The 17361-nt window shown below is 38.6% G+C and overlaps 1 protein-coding gene and 1 pseudogene across 1 annotated transcript; one reads left to right on the forward strand and one right to left on the reverse strand.

The window, feature by feature from the left end:
• The first annotated feature begins 535 nt into the window (after positions 1-535).
• Positions 536-4280, forward strand: LOC140516923 (olfactory receptor class A-like protein 1; annotated as a pseudogene).
• Positions 4281-5754: 1474 nt separating this feature from the next.
• On the reverse strand, positions 5755-6150 carry LOC140516887 (eukaryotic translation initiation factor 5A-1-like). Its single transcript, XM_072627742.1, has one exon. The coding sequence runs from the start codon at positions 6148-6150 to the stop codon at positions 5755-5757; it is 396 nt and encodes a 131-aa protein (XP_072483843.1).
• Between the last annotated feature and the right edge of the window lie 11211 nt (positions 6151-17361).

The following is a 17361-nucleotide window of genomic DNA, read 5'->3' on the forward strand; positions in this document are numbered from 1 at the left end:
GGGGATAAAATCACAATTGTATTGCAGTGATTGTTAAACATTACAAAATGAAAAAAAAAGAGTATCTTTGATCCATTTTCAACTCTAAAATAAATGTGCACTTCTTTACTGATGAATGCAGTTAAGTCCCATGGGGATAGAACGTACTTTCCTAGAAATAAAAGAGAAGTAAGATACTGTATTGTAAAAATCAGTTTACTATTCTTATCTTCTGATAACTGTTGTCAATTCACTTCACTAACCCATACCTCAGAGTCCTCATCTACAAAGTGATAAGATTGGAGGATATTGTCACTGTAGTAATGCCCCATTCTGGATATATGATGCTATGAACTTTTTACGTAGAACATCATTGATTCTCTACAGTGCCCATGCTAGAAGAAATGCAACATTAGCATAATGGTGCTGGAAATCATGCAACTCCATCACTCTAGTATTCAGAATATCTACTGCTTCCTTTTTTAGGCTTTTCCATTAATTGTGACAACATATCTACTAGATCTCTGAAGACAAATGGTATCTCTTTAGCTGATTTTTTGATGTGGCATTCTTCTTTCAATGTGCCATGGGTATCGTAGGGAATTCATTTTTGTTAATGATCTATGTTCCTATCTCCTTCAAAAAGCCTCAACAGAAGAAGCCAATGGATTTGATTCTTTCTCACTTGACTTTGGCCAATATGGTAACACTCTTTACCAGAGGAATCCCAGAAATCATGTTTTGTTTTGGAATGAAAGAAGTTTTAGATGATTTAGGGTGTAAGTCACTCATGTACATTTACAGAGTTTTCCGTGGACTTTCTGTCTGCACAATAAGTCTTCGCAGTATGTTCCAGGCTCTCTTCATCAGTCCCAACAGTTCTGTGTGGGCACACATCAAAGCCAACGCCCCCAAATACATTTTACATTATTTCCTCTTTTTCTGGGTCACCAATGCAGTGATCTTCTTTAGGATCATTGAAGCCACTTAAGCAACCAAAAATGCCACAAATCCTAGGTATCGTTACACTTCAAACATTTGCATCACACCATCAATAAATGATGATGAAATATCAGCTACATTTATGGTTGGTATAACTTTCCATGACCTTATCTTTAAATTCCTTATGGGCTTGTCCAGTAGCCACATAGTGCTTCTCCTCTATACACATAGCAAACAAGTGCAGCACATTAATAGCAGTAGTCATTCGCCTAGATCCTTCCCTGAGGTCAAAGCCATAGACCATCCTTTTGCTTTTGAGCTGCTTTGTTTAATTCTACTGGCTCAACAATTGTATCACCTGATATGAAATTCATTCATTCATTCATTCACTTATTTGTTTGCTTGTTTATTTATTTATTTTATATATTACATTTTATTTATTTAGCTTTTAACATTAATTTCCACATAATTTTGGGTTCCAAATTTTCTCCCCATTTCTCCCCTCCCCCCACCCGAAAACGCCAAGCATTCTAATTGCCACTATCACCAATCTGCCCTCTCTTCTAACATCCCAACCTTGCCTTATCCCCACCTTCTCTTTTCTCCTGTAGGGCAAGATAACTTTCTATATGCCATCACTGTATTTCTTATTTCCTAGCAGCAAGAACAGTACTCTACAGTTGTTCTTAAAACTTTGAGTTCCAACTTCTCTTCCTCCCTCCCTCCCCACCCATTCCCTTTGGGGAGGCAAGCAATTCAATATAGGCCATATTTCTGTAATTTTGCAATTGACTTCCATGATAGTTCTGTTGTGTAAGACTAAATATATTTCCCTCCATCCTATCCTGCCCCTCATGGCTTCTATTCTCTCTTTTGATCCTGTCCCTCCCCAAGAGTGTTGACTTCAAATTGCTCCCTCCTCCCTTTGCCCTCCCTTCCATCATTCCCCCCACCCTGCTTATCCCCTTCTCCCCCACTTTCCTGTATTGTAAGATAGATTTTCATACCAAAATGAGTGTGCATTTTATTCCTTCCCTTAGTGGAATGTGATGAGAGTAAACTTCATGTTTTCTCTTACCTCCCCTCTTTTTCCCTCCACTACAAAGTCTTTTGCCTGCCTCTTTTATGAGAGATAATTTGCCCCATTCCATTTCTCCCTTTCTCCTCCCAATATATTTCTCTCTCACAGATTAATTTCTTTTTTTTAAAGATATGATCCCATCCTATTCCATTCACTCTGTGCTCTGTGTGTGTGTGTGTGTGTGTGTAATCCCACCAACTACCCAGATACTGAAAAGTGTCAAGAGTTACAAATATTGTCTTTCCATGTAGGAATGTAAACAGTTCAGCTTTAGTAGAGTCCGTTATGACTTCTCTTTGCTGTTTACCTTTTCATGCTTCTCTTCATTCTTGTGTTTGAAAGTCAAATTTTCTTCTCAGCTCTGGTCTTTTCATCAAGAATGCTTGAAAGTCCTCTATTTCATTGAAAGACCAATTTTTCCCCTGAAGTATTATACTCAGTTTTGCTGGGTAGGTGATTCTTGGTTTTATTCCTAGTTCCTTTGACTTCTGGAATATGATATTCCACGCCCTTCAATCCCTTAACGTAGAAGCTGCTAGATCTTGTGTTATCCTGACTGATGGTATTTCCACAATACTTGAATTATTTCTTTCTAGCTGCTTCCAATATTTTCTCCTTGACCAGAGAACTCTGGAATTTGGCCACAATGTTCCTAGGAGTTTCTCTTTTTGGATCTCTTTCAGGAGGTATCTGTGGATTCCTTGAATACTTATTTTGCCCTCTGGTTCTAGAATATCAGGACAATTTTCCATGATAATTTCATGAAAGATGATGTCTAGGCTCTTTTTTTGATCATGGCTTTCAGGTAGCCCCAGAATTTTTAAATTGTCTCTCCTGGATCTATTTTCCAGGTCAGTTGTTATTCCAATGAGATACTTCACATTATCTTCCATTTTTCCATTCTTTTGTTTTTGTTTTGTGATTTCTTGATTTCTCATAAAGTCATTAGCCTCCATCTGTTCCATTCTAATTTTTAAAGAACTGTTTTCTTCAGTGAGTTTTTGAACCTCCTTTTCCATTTGGCTAATTCTGCTTTTGAAAGCATTCTCCTCCTCATTGGCTTTTTGGAGCTCTTTTGCTAATTGAGTTCGCCTATTTTTCGAGGTGTTATTTTCTTCAGCATTTTTTTGGGTTTCCTTTAGCAGGGTGTGGACCTGCTTTTCATGCTTTTGTTGCATTTGTCTCATTTCTCTTCCCAGTTTATCCTCCACCTCTCTAACTTGATTTTCAGAATCCCTTCTGAGCTCTTCCATGGCCTGAGACCATTGAATATTTATTTTGGATATTTAGGATACAGAAGCGTTGATGTTTATGTCTTGCCCTGATGGTAAGCATTGTTCTTCCTCATCAGAAAGGATGGGAGGAGATATCTGTTCACCAAGAAATAATTTTCTATGGTCTCATTTTTCCCCCTTTTCTGGGCATTTTCCCAGCCAGTTACTTGACTTCTGAGTTTCCTTTCCACACCCACCTCACCACCAGATCCACCCAGCTAGTACTTGGAGGCTGAGATTCAAATGCTGCTCCCCAAGCTCAAGTCTTTCATCGGGGATGGGGCTGCTATTCAGTGTGAGATTAAGTTCAGGTGCTCAGGTCGGGGCAGGGCCACTACTTGGGGCTTAGTTCCCTCAGGGGGTATATGCAGAGACCTTCAACAATGGATCCAAGCTCCTGCCTGCTTTGGGAGCCCCTGTCCACTACTGCCTCCGCTGCTACCTCCTGAAGGGGCTGAGTTATGGAGACACCCTGCTCCCCTCCCTGCCAACTGAAAAGACCCTCTCACTGACCTTTGGCATCTGTGGATGGAGGGAACTGCACTGCTGCTGGAGATTCCGTCCCTTAAGCTTGCTAGGATCTGCTCCTCTCGGTGCCTTGTCGCCAAGGCAGGGCTGGGCTCTGCTCCAGGTCTGGTGTGCAATGGACCTTTCTGGTCTCTCTGGAACAGAAGTCTCCTCCATTCCTTTGTTCTGCGGCTTCTGCTGTTTCAGAATTTGCTGCGAGTTCTTCTTTACAGGTATTTTATGGACTGTAGGTTCAGAACTAGCATGTGTGTATCTTTCTACTCTGCCATCTTGCCTCCTCTCCCCTGATATGAAATTTTTAAAATGGAAAATGATGTTGAGTTAGAAACCATCGCAAACTTTTTGGGTGATGTTACCTTGACCTCTCTCCCTTACTGCTGATTGCTCGTGAGAGTTGTATCCCAAAGCTTAATTGTATGCCTAGAAAGGTGCAAAGGCCTCACAGGAATTTAATGGATGGATTAGTCAACCCATGAATCTAATCGTTCCTCAAAAACTCTATGAATTTTAGTGTTCCAGTTCTGGAAAGAATGTCTAGCTCAACAACTAGACATTTTAGAAAGTACCACATGAAAATTCAGCATCCCATAACCAAGTTTGAAAGGAGATTTCTTTCCCTTTCAACCCTCAGTATTAGAATGATCAATAGGAAGGCTCACGATGTTTTCAATGTACTCATGTTAGGTAATTGTTTCATCTTCTCTAAGTTATGTCATCATTATTGGCCACGTTATCCTTCTTTGTAAAATGAAAGCATTGGATTAAGTGTGTAACGTCACTTCTATGAAGGGTAAATGTATATTGTATTAAGTTCTTTGGAATAAGTATTGGGTTTGTTTCCTTGCTTCCATAAACATCATCAATAATAAAACTTAGAATTACTTATTAAATGCCAGGGACTGTACTAAATGCAAGGGATACAAACAAAGCAAAAATATAATTTGTTACCTTTACCATAGAAAACACTTAAACAACTTAAAAAACACATGAAATAAGTAAATCGATGTAATCTCACAAGGAAGATATAAGCAGTACAGTAGACTTGAAATATTCTCTTCCAGAGAGGATGAGATTTCAGCTGAGTGTTTTTTTTTCCATATTAAACTTGTAGTTTTATTCAGGTTTGATTTTTAACAAATGTGTCAGGTAGAAAATCACAAGGAGGAGTAGGACTCATGGGTGCTAGGGGCTCACCTGGATGCTTGAGGACACGAATAGAGTCCTTCTCCATTCTTGTCCCTTCTCCCACTAAAGAGTTTTGGGAAAAGACACAGGCAGATGTTGGGGAAAGGGGGTCTGGTGCCCTGTTGGAGGAGGGAGTGGTGCTAGGTGGGGTTTGAGGAACCTGGGCTCAGACAGGATAGGTGGGGGGGCAGGATTTTTGCAAGAATTCAGAATCCACAGCTTTCTGCTTCCAGATCGAATAATGAAAAAGGAAAAAAGACCCTAAAGTTCAAGGATCCCCCATCCCCTCTCCCACACCAGGGCTGTACTGTGAGGTGGCAGAGAGAAGAGGCAGTTTTACCAAGAACCTGCCCCCATCTTGTCCAGGGGGTTGGGGGAGAGAGGGCTGGACTAAAGGGGTCGGGTTGAGGGGAGTTCCCCGGATTGAGAGTAAAAGGAACCAAAATAGAATATCAAAGAAATAGAGTAGGCATCCAGCAAGGGTGAGGCCAAAGCTTTACCAGGCTGGGAAGAAGAGGGAAGACCTCTTCAGGCACTGATCATTGCTGCGGCTGCTGTAGCCACCACCACCCTGAATATGGAAAGAAAAGATTGGGACAACCAATAATCTGCAACGTAGATGGCGTATTACAGCAAAGAACTTGGAGGAAGTCCAACAGGCAAAGAAAATAGCGTTCTACCCACTGAAGGGGGCAATTACTTTGTCATGGCCTTGACTACAACAGCTGCTTCTTCTGTCATGGCTGACAGCACTGTTATCAGGATCTATTCTCCACAATCATACTTCTGTTCAATCTCCTTGCCAAGGTCACCCTCAGGTAAATGAATGTTCTCTCTTATCTCCCCACTGTCCTGGAGCAGTGACAGATAGCCATCTTGAATCTCAACCAGCTGGAAATAATTTCCCTTGATATTGGGTACATCCATGTTGTGGATTGAAGAACAGATATCTTCGTATTTCTTCCCGGTAAAGATATAGATGCCAACCAGATGAACTTTGGCGTGGCCATGTTTTTCAGTCTTGGAGGTGGACATCTCAACTATCTTACAGGGCCAACCTTTAAGCACTGCAAAGTCATTCTTGCACAAAGCAGAGCACCGCATGGGAAAGGTAGGCAATGCCCCTGCATCCCCCATGTGCAAGTCCAGGTCATCTGCCATTTTGAGAGACTTCTTTTCCAATGACTACCCCTGTCCACCCACTGCAAGCTCAAGTGCTACCACCAAGCCCACTGCTGCTGTGACTGCCACTGTCGCTGTTCTGTAGCTGAGTCTTGAAGGAGTTCAGAGTAGTTCAGGAGGTAGAGGTAAGAAGCAAGAGAATTTGAGGATAAATGAAGAACCAGCAAAAAGGAACACAACCTAGAAATGGAGTGTTTTGAGAGAACAGCAAGATGCCTGGAAAGATAGGACAAAATCTAGGATTTGAAGAATTTTGAATGTTTTTCAAAGGATTTTATATCTGATCGTGAAAATTATAGGGGAATAATGGAGTTTATTGAATAGAAGGATTACATGATAATAACTGTACTTTAGAAAGATAAATTTAATAGCTGCATGAAGTGCAGACTGTGTGTAGATAGACTTATTGCAGGGAGACTACGCAGTAGGCTACTTTAATGGAAGAGGCATGAGGCGATCTATACTTGCATCAGGGTGGTAGTTTTTCAGAGGGGAGAAAGGGAAATATTTTAGGGAAATTAAAATAAAATTTAAAGTATTTGACAACAAAATGTATATCAGAGATGAGATTAAAGAGTCATGGATGATTTTTAATACTGGCTTATAAGACTGGGATGATGGTGGTATCCTCAATAGTAATAGGGAGCCAAAGAAGAAAATTTAGGAAGAAACATAGTAAGTTCAGTTTTGGACATGTTGGGCTTAAGCTTTCTATTTTGACACCTAGTTCACGATCTCTAATAATCAGTTGGAGATATGAGTCTAGATGTTAGGAAAAAGATTATGAATGGATAAATCAAACTGAAAATCATCCTTTATAGATATCATAATTGACTCACTGTGAGTTGGTAAGATCATCTATGAAATCAAATACAGAGTGAAGACAAGAGGTCACAGGATAGATTTCTGTGAATTGGTCAAGGTAATTGGAGATGGTCTGGATGAAAATTCAGGAAAAGAGGTTAAGAACAAATGGTGAGATAGGTAAAATGAGAACCAGGAGGGAAGATCAAGAAAACTTGGAGAAAAGGCAGTGTCAAGGAAGAGATGGTGATTCACGATGTCAAAAGCTGCAAAAAACTGCAGAAGGATGAGTACTGAAAAAAAGTCAGTGGATTGGGGAATTTAAAGATTAATAAAGAACACTTTTGCTTGAACAATGAGATCAGGAACCAGAAGTGTACACACACACACACACACACACACACACACACACACAGACAGAGACACAGACACAGAGAGAGATAAGGAAAGGAGGGAATGTCTTCACTAGGGTAAATAGGTGGAAGGAATTTATTGCTCAAGAGAAAAATTTTTTTGAACATGAGGGAAATACGAAGGAAGTCATAGCAAGCAATAAAATATCCAGTACACAGGGTGAGCTAGGGGAAAAGTAAGAGAGGATGATAGAGGGCACAATATGTGAGAGAACTGAGATTTAATGGGATCACTTGTGCATGTAGAGGAATTTGCCTTGATGAGGAGAAGGATTACATCATTATGTGCGTACAGCTTGAAGGAAGAGATATTGCCAATAGGCATTTGAGTGATATGGAATGAGGAGCAGTGAATAGCTGGAAAGAGCTTTCAGTGAATGGCATTTATTTTTTCAGTGAAGTTTCAGGCAAGGTTTTCACCAGTGAATATGGAGTAGAATCTCTTAGGAATAAGGGGGCCTATAAGAGAAAGGATGAAGTGGCAAAGAAAAGTATTAAAACAGGGTGAGGTAAAAGTGAAATCTGTTTAATTGTGGTACAATGCCACTATGAAAAATTGAGGACAGATTCTTTAACAATATGAGCCAGTCCCTTCTTTTTCTTATTGAAATGGCTGACATAGGAATTGACCCATTTTGCTGTAAAGTTATGGGCCCAAAATACGTGCTCAGAAAAGATCTAACATATGCGTGTTAAAGCAGTTTCAGGCAAATGGTGGTAATGACAAAAGCAAGCCAACTGCTTAGTTAAAGTTGTGAGATGAACAACCAGATATGTCTGAGTTAAACCAGTAGCTACTGAACAAAAAACTATAGTGATGGCAGTAATTGCAAGTGTCTGAGTTAAATTATGTGACGGTACTGGTATCGTTCATGGCTGTAGGGACTCCAAAATACCAAGGTACTGAGCTGAGTTGTCTGGAAAAAATTCACAGACTCAAGCAATCAGATAGTAAAAAGTTTATTATAATGTGAATAAATGTGAGCAGATCTCCTTTATGGAACTCACAATCTAAAAAGAAAAGTACAGTGAGTTGTGTGTCAAGTATGCTGATTTTATGGTGAACATATATTTTTGGGGCCTTTAGCAGAGGTGTCATTCACTATTGTCTTGGTCTTGGGGAGGAAGGGTGCTTCTAAGGGGTCTGTATATCAGTACATCTATGTCTGTAACAAGATAGCCTTAGGAGTTGACATCTGGGTCTATAGCTTGACATCTGGATTGTATACAGTAACTGTGGGAATCAGTACATGATACTTCTACTTGTACAAGATAGTCCTGTTAATACAAGGGAAATTCTATAGAGGTCAGCTTGTCCTTATAACATGGAGAGATAATTTGCCTCACTGGGTCCACTCATGAGTTATTGACAAAGAGACGGCCTTTGAATTGAGGAGAGATATGGTCCTGAGGCTGGGGTCCAAGCATCCCATCATTTCCCCCTCAAATAAATGGTACCCAAAGTCTTGTGGAGCAAGGGACAAAAGTCTTGACTTACGGAACTGCGTCCTACTGAGATTGAACATAGAACTCTCTCTACCTCAGTCCTATTCATAGGGCTAGTTCTTCAGCCAGTGTTTAGAACTTGGCCAATGCCAGGTCCAGTGGGTAGTAGGACTTTGACTCAGATAGGGGTTGGTACACATATTGAGAGATCATCTGGAAGTGGGTGTCCCAGAACCTAGCGGAGACAAATCTGGCAAGGAGGTTAAAGAAACAAGAGTGGGCAAAAAAAGGAGTAGGAGGAAAATAACCAGAAGTGGGGTAAATATGAGCTGTCCTTCCAACAGGGTAATCTAAAAGTTGATTGAACCATTAACTTTTAAATAAAGCTGCATAATTTTCTTCTTAAAAATGCTGTCAAACTTCTTCACAACCTCTCAACAAACTTCAACAATTTGAAGCTGTCACAAGGGCACCCAGAGCACCTATCCATGAGCAGGTGGGGCTCAGATGTCCCCCATTTTTCCTTATGTCTTCTTATCTGCCTTCTATATTTTCAATCAAACCTTTATTTATCTTTCCAAATGTTTTGAACCTGTTCCTGTAAGTACTCAACTTTCCTTCACATTTCAACCATAACACAAGATAGTTCATAAGTTATTACTCTTCACTGACATTACTTTACTGAGACAAATGGGGTTACATTAGTTCAAACATAAACTCTTGCTTAGGCCATGGAAAGACTTCAAATTCAGATCAAAGCAGCAAGAGCTCATATACTTAACTTGTGCTTATATCTTTTATAGGTCACGATATCTGATTATAGAAATTTGCTATAAAAAGAAAGAGCAAGGACAAGCAATATATCAAAAATGACACCACAAAACTTCCTTAGCTGTGTTTGAATTACATTCCAACCTTGTGTAGCACCAATGACACATTCACAGCACCTACAGTGGCCATGAATATCCTTTTCTTAAAAAAAAAATATCTATTTATTTTAAGTTTTCAACATTCATTTCCACAAAATTGTGAGTTCCAAATTTTCTCCTCATCTGTCCCCTCCCCCACCCCAAAATGCAGAGCATTCTAATGACTCCTATCACCAATGTACCCTCCCTTTTACATCCCTCCCTTTCCTTATCCCCATCTTCTCTTTTGCCCCGTAGTGGAAGATAAATTTCTATACCCCAATATCTGTATTTCTTATTTCCCAGTTGTATGCAAGAACAATACTCAACAGTTGCTCCTAAAACTTGGAGCTCCAACTTCTTTTCCTTCCTCCCTACCCACCCATCCTCATTCAGAAGGCAAACAATTCAATATAGGCTATATACGTGTAGTTTTGCAAATGACTTCTACAATAGTCATGTTGTGTAAGACAGACTATATTTCCCTCTATCCTATCCTGCCCCCCATTGCTTCTACTCCCTCCTTTGACCTTATCCCTCCCCAAGAGAATTGACTTTTAATTGCTCCCTCCTTCCATTGTCTCCCTTGAATCATCCCCCCACCCTGCTTATCCCCTTCTCCCCCACTTTCCTGTATTGTAAGATAGGTTTTCATACCAAAATGAATGTGCATTTTATTCCTTCCTTGAGCCAAATGTGATGAGAATAAGCTTCACGTTTTCTCTTTCACCTCTTCCTTTTCCCTCCATTGAAAAGTCTTTTTCTTGCCTCTTTTATAAGAGATAATTTTCCCCCTTACATTCCATTTCTCCCTTTCTCTTCCCAATACATTCCTCTCTCACCCCTTAATTTTTTTCACATATAATCCCTTCCTATTCAACTCACCCTGTGCTCTGTCTCTCTGTCTCTGTCTCTGTCTGTCTCTGTTTCTATCTGTCTCTGACTGTCTGTCTGTCTGTCTGTCTGTCTGTCTGTCTGTCTGTCTCTCTCTCTCTCTCTCTCTCTCTCCAAACCCAACAACTGCCCAGATACTGAAAAAAGTTTCAAAAATTATGAATATTGTCTTTCCATGTAGGAATGTAAACAGTTCAACTTTAGTAATTCCCTTCTGATTACTCTTTCCTGTTTACCTTTTCATGCTTCTCTTGATTCTTGTGTTTGAAAGTCAAATTTTCTTTTCTCCTCGGGTATTTTTATCAAAAATGCTTGAAAGTCCTCTATTTCATTGAAAGACCAGTTTTTCCCCTGAAGTATTATACTCAGTTTTTCTGGGTAGGTGATTCTTGGTTTTAATCCTAGTTCCTTTGACTTCTGGAATATCATGTTCCAAGCCCTTTGGTTCCTTAATGTTGAATCTGCTAGATCTTGTATTATCCTGATTGTATTTTCACAATACTCAAATTGTTTCTTTCTAGCTGCTTGCAATATTTTCTCCTTGACCTGGGAACTCTGGATTTGGATACAATGTTCCTAGAAGTTTCTCTTTTTGGATTTCTTTCAGGAGGTATCTGTGGATTCTTTCAATATTATTCTGCTCTCTGGTTCTAGACTATCAGGGCAGTTTTCCTTGATAATTTCATGAAAGATGATGTTTAGGTTCTTTTTTTGATCATGGCTTTCAGGTAGTCCCATAATTTTTAAATTGTCTCTCCTGGATCTATTTTTCAGGTCAGTTGTTTTTCCAATGAGATATTTCACATTGTCTTCTATTTTTTCATTCTTTTGGTTTTGTTTTGTGATTTCTTGTTTTCTCGTAAAATCATTATTCTCCATCTTCTCCATTCTAATTTTTAAAGAACTATTTTCTGCAGTGAGCTTTTGCACCTCCTTTTCCATTTGGCTAATTCTGCTTTTTAAAGCATTCTTCTCCTCATTGGCTTTCTGGATCTGTTTTGCCAATTGAGTCAGTCTATTTTTCAAGGTGTTATTTTCTTCAGCATTTTTTGGGTCTCCTTTAGCAAGCTGTTGATTAGTTTTTCATGATTTTCTCACATCTCTCTCATTTCTCTTCCCAGTTTTTCCTCAACTTCTCTTGCTTGATTTTCAAAGTCCTTTGTGATCTCTTCCATGGCTTGAGACCATTGATGTCTGGGATACAGAAAGCTTGACTTTTATGTCTTTCCCTGATGGTATGCAATGTTCTTCCTCATCAGAAAGGGGAGAAGATATCTGTTCACCAAGAAAGTAACATTTTATAGTCTTATTTTTTCCCTTTTGGGGGCATTTTCCCAACCAGTTACTTGACTTTTGGGCCCTTTCTCAACAGTAGGGTATTCTCTGGGAGGCAGTAAGATCTCAGTTCTTCAAGGTGTCACAACCAAGTCTGTACACTGGTCTGGGAGCAAGCAGAAACTTTGTTACCAGAATCTGCGAATAGTAGAGTTTTCTCTCCACAACCACCTCACTTCCAGTTCAACCAAGGCAGCACTGGAGGCCTCTTGAGGTCTCTTTCAGGAGGTGATCAATGAATTCTTTCCATTTCTGTTTTACCATCTGGTTCTAGATTATCAAGGCAGTTTCCCTTGATTATTTCTTGGACTCTGATGTCTAAGCTCTTTTTTGCATCGTGGTTTTCAGCTAGATCAATATTTTTAAATTATCTCTCCTGAATCAATTTTCGAGGTCAATTGTTTTTCCTCTTGTTGTATACTTTCATCTTTTCATTGCGTGCTTTGCTTTTCCTCATCCTAAAGGATGAAAGAAAATACCTTTTCACCAAGAAAGTAACCTTCTGTTGTCCTATTTTTCCCTTTTTTGTGCATTTTCCCAGCCCATTACTTGACTTTTGAGTTTTTTATCAAAAGGAGGGCATGCTACCCCAGGTTTCAGAAGTTTTGTGCAGGTGTTCTCCAAGATATCTCTAGAAACCTGTAATTTTTCATTTCCTACAAAGTAGCATAGTCAAGAGAAAAGTGTTTACTCCTCTCCTGGCCTGTGATTTCATCTATGAGTAACCACAAGCAGTCTTTTCTGCCCTTGAACTGGGAGTAGGATTCCCTCTCCACTGCTGTTACAAGCTATTCACACATTAGCTATCCTCCTCATCACAAGACCACCACTCAGGATTGAGACCCATATCAACTGCTCAATTCTTCCTGAGTGTAGACCAAGAGTTCCAGAAGCAGCCGCTGCTGTGACTGTGCCTGCTGGATACCCTGGAGCTGGAGTCTGGGGTTGGACTACACTCTCCTCTCAGTCAGGTGAAAGAACTTTCTCACTGACCCTTGAAGCTGTCTTTAGCATTTACTGGTTCAGAAATCTGGAAACCACAGCAGCTGCCTGTGATTCAGCATCCTGAACGTGTTCCAGTCTTGTCTGTGAGAGTGCTGCCCATGCTGGTCTGTGATCTCCTCCAAGCCAGTGTGATAGACCTTTCAAGTTAGCCTTCAGGCTGTCTTGGGCTGGAAATCTATTTCATTTTGTCATTTTGTGGCTTCTCCTCTCAAATTTTTTAGAGTCATTTCTACAGATATTTTTTTTGTTTTTTTTATTTTTTTTTTTATTTTTTAATGTTTAACAATCACTGCCATACAATTGAGATTTTTATCCCCCCAATAGCTACCCCCCCCTACCCCCTTCCCTCCACACGACTGCATACAATTCTGTATAGGTTCTACATATACTTTCCTATTGAGTATATTTTCACTATAGTCATGCTATGTAGTCAGACTAAAATAAATGAAAGAAATCCTATAACAAATCAAAACATGATACACAAAAACATACACATACACAAACATGATCTCCTACATTTTGCGAATGACTTCCATATTTCTTTCTCGGAGTGTGGAAGGCATTTTGCCTTGAGAACCGCCATTGGGATTTTTTTTTTTTTTAAGAAGTTCTTGCGTTATTACGAAATTCTAAGTCTACCAGAAAAAACTCTCGCACACTGTGGCCATTGCTGTGCACAAAGTTCTCCTGATTCTGATCCATTCACTCAGCATCAGGTCATATAAGTCCTTCCAGGCCTCTCTGAAGTCTTCTTGTTCATCATTTCTTATGGCACAATAGTATTCCATTACATTCATATACCATAATTTATTCAGCCATTGCCTAATTGATGGACATCCCCTTGACTTCCAGTTTTTGGAAACTACAAAAAGTGCTGCTATAAATATTTTTGTACATGTGGGACCCTTTCCCATTTTTTATGATCTCTTGGGGATACAGTCCTAGTAACGATATTGCTGGGTCAAAGGGTATGCACATTTTTGTAGCCCTTTGGGCATAGTTCCAAATTGCTCTCCAGAATGGTTGGATGCGCTCGCAGCTCCACCAACAATAAATTAGTGTTCCAACTTTCCCACATCCTCTCCAGCATTTATCATTTTCTTGTCCTGTCATGTTTGCCAATCTTATAGGTGTGATATGGTACCTCAGAGTTGTTTTGATTTGCATCTCTCTAATCAATAGTGATTTAGAGCATTTTTTCATATGATTATAGATAGCTTTAATTTCTTCCTCTGAAAACTGCCTGTTCATATCCTTTGACCATTTATCAATTGGGGAATGACTTGTATGATTGTACATATGAGTCAGTTCTCTATATGTTCTAGAAATGAGGCCTTTATCCCCAAGCTTAGCTGTAAAAATTCTTTCCCAATTTACTACATCCCTCCGGATTTTGGTTGCATTGGGTTTGGTTGTGCAAAAACTTCTCAGTTTATTGTAATCAAAGTTATCCATTTTGCATTTCATAGTGCTTTCTATCTCTCCTTTAGTAAAAAATTCTTCCCTTCTCCATTGATCTGATAAATACACTATTCCTTGCTTCTCCAGTTTATTCATGGTATCAATCTTTATACCTAAATCATGTACCCATTTGGACTTTATTCTTGTGTACGGTGTCAGGTATGGGTCTATGCCTAATTTCCGCCACACTGTTATCCAGTTTTCCCAGCAATTTTTGTCAAACAGTGAGTTCTTATCCCAGAAGCTGGGGCCCTTGGGTTTATCAAACAGAAGGTTGCTATATTCCTTGCCCACTGCGTCTTGAGTGCCAAGTCTATTCCACTTGTCTACCTCTCTGTTTCTTAGCCAATACCAAGTGGTTTTGATAATTGCTGCTTTATAGTACAGTTTGAGGTCTGGTAGCGCTAGGCCACCTTCCCAAGCATTTCTTTTCATTAGTCCCTTTGATATTCTGGACCTTTTTTTTTTCCAAATGAATTTTGATATTATTTTATCCAGCTCTAGAAAATAATTGTCTGATAGTTTAATTGGTATGGCACTAAATAAGTATATTAATTTAGGTAGAATTGTCATTTTTATTATATTAGCACGGCCTACCCATGAGCAACTAATGTTTTTCCACTTACTTAAATCTGACTTCATTTGTGCAAAAAGTGTCTTGTAATTGTGTTCATATAATCCCTGGGTTTGTTTTGGCAGGTAAACTGCTAAGTGTTTTATACTGTCTACCCTAGCTTTAAATGGGATTTCTCTTTTTATCTCTTGCTGTTGGACTTTGTTGCTAATATATAGGAATGCAGAAGATTTGTGTGGGTTTATTTTGTAACCTGCAACTTTGCCAAAGTTGTTTATTATTTCAAGTAATTTTTTACTTGAATCTCTGGGATTCTCTAAGTAGTTCATCATATCATCTGCAAAGAGTGATAATTTAGTTTCTTCTTTGGCTATTCTTATTCCTTCAATATCTTTATCTTGTCTAATTGCTACAGCTAACATTTCTAGTACCATATTGAATAATAGTGGTGATAACGGACATCCTTGTTTCACCCCTGATCTTATTGGGAATGCATCTAGCTTATCCCCTTTGCATATAATGCTTGCTGAAGGTTTTAGATAGATACTGCTTATTATTTTATGGAAAGTTCCCTTTATTCCTATGTTCTCCAGTCTCTTTAGTAGGAATGGGTGTTGTATTTTGTCAAAAGCTTCTTCTGCCTCTATTGAGATAATCATGTGGTTTTTGTTAGCTTTGTTGTTGATGTGATCGATAATGCTAATAGTTTTCCTAATATTGAACCAGCCCTGTAATCCTGGTATGGATCTTACCTGATCATAATGTATTAATCTCGTGATAAGATGCTGTATTCGTTTAGCTAAAATCTTATTTAAAATTTTTGCATCTATATTCATTAGGGAACTTGCTCTATAATTTTCTTTCTTTGTTTTGTCTCTTCCTGGTTTGGGTATCAAAACCATATTTGTATCATAGAAAGAATTTGGGAGGACTCCTTCTTCCCCAATTTTCAATAATAGTCTATGTAGTATTGGAATTAACTGTTCTTTAAATGTTTGATAGAATTCACTTGTGAATCCATCTGGCCCTGGAGATTTTTTCCTAGGGAGTTCATTGATGGCTTGTTCAATTTCTTTTTCTGAGATGGGGTTGTTTAAGTATTCAACTTCCTCTTCTGTTAATCTGGGCAATTTGTATTTTTTAAAATATTCATCCATCTCGTTTAGATTATTGAATTTGAGGGCATAAAGTTGGGCAAAGTAGTTTCTAGTTATTGTTTTAATTTCATCCTCATTGGAGGTGAGTTCACCCCTGTCATTTTTAATATTAGTAATTTGATTTTCTTTTTTCTTTTTTTTAATCAGATTGACCAAAGGTTTATCAATTTTATTAGTTTTTTCATTAAATCAACTATTGGTTTTATTTATTAATTCAATAGTTTCTTAATTTCAATTTTATTAATCTCTCCTTTAGTTTTCAGTATTTCTAATTTGGTATTTACTTGGGGATTTTCAATTTTTTCTTTTTCTAGCTTTTTCAAATGCAAGCCCAAGTCATTGATCTCCTCTTTCTCTATTTTATTTATGTAAGTATTCAAAGATGCAAAACTTCCCCTAATAACTGCTTTTGCAGTATCCCATAAGATTTGGTATGTTGTCTCACTATTGTCATTCTCTTGAGTGAAATTGTTGATTGTTTCTATGATTTCTTCTTTAACCGAACCCTTCTTTAGAATTAGGTTATTTAGTTTCCAATTGATTTTTGGTTTATCTTTCCATGGCCTTTTATTACATGTAATTTTTAATGCATTATGATCTGAGAAGGATGCATTTATTATCTCTACCTTTCTGCACTGGATTGTGAGATTTTTATGTCCTAGTACATGGTCAGTTTTTGTAAATGTTCCATGTACTGCTGAGAAAAAGGTATATTCCTTTCTATTCCCATTTAATTTTCTCCAAAGATCTATCATATCTACCTTATTCAGACTTTTATTTACCTCCTTAACCTCTTTCTTGTTTATTTTGGGGTTAGATTTATCGAGTTCAGAGAGGGGGAGGTTGAGTTCCCCCACTAGTATAGTTTTGCTGTCAATTTCTTCCTTCAACTCCCCCAACCTCTCCTCTAAGAATTTGGATGCTATACCACTTGGAGCATACATGTTTAGTAATGATATTGCTTCATTGTCTATGGTGCCTTTTAGTAGGGTATAGTTTCCATCCTTATCCCTTTTGATTAGATCTATTTCTGCTTTTGCTTTGTCTGAGATTAGGATTGCTACTCCTGCCTTTCTTACATGAGCTGAAGCACAATATATTCTGCTCCATCCTTGGACCTTTATCCTATGTGTATCCCCCCGTTTCAAATGTGTTTCTTGTAAGCAGCATATTGTTGGATTATGGCTTTTAAT

This window comes from Notamacropus eugenii, assembly GCF_028372415.1.
Source record: "Notamacropus eugenii isolate mMacEug1 chromosome 2 unlocalized genomic scaffold, mMacEug1.pri_v2 SUPER_2_unloc_1, whole genome shotgun sequence".
In the NCBI taxonomy this organism is placed as follows: domain Eukaryota; kingdom Metazoa; phylum Chordata; class Mammalia; order Diprotodontia; family Macropodidae; genus Notamacropus; species Notamacropus eugenii.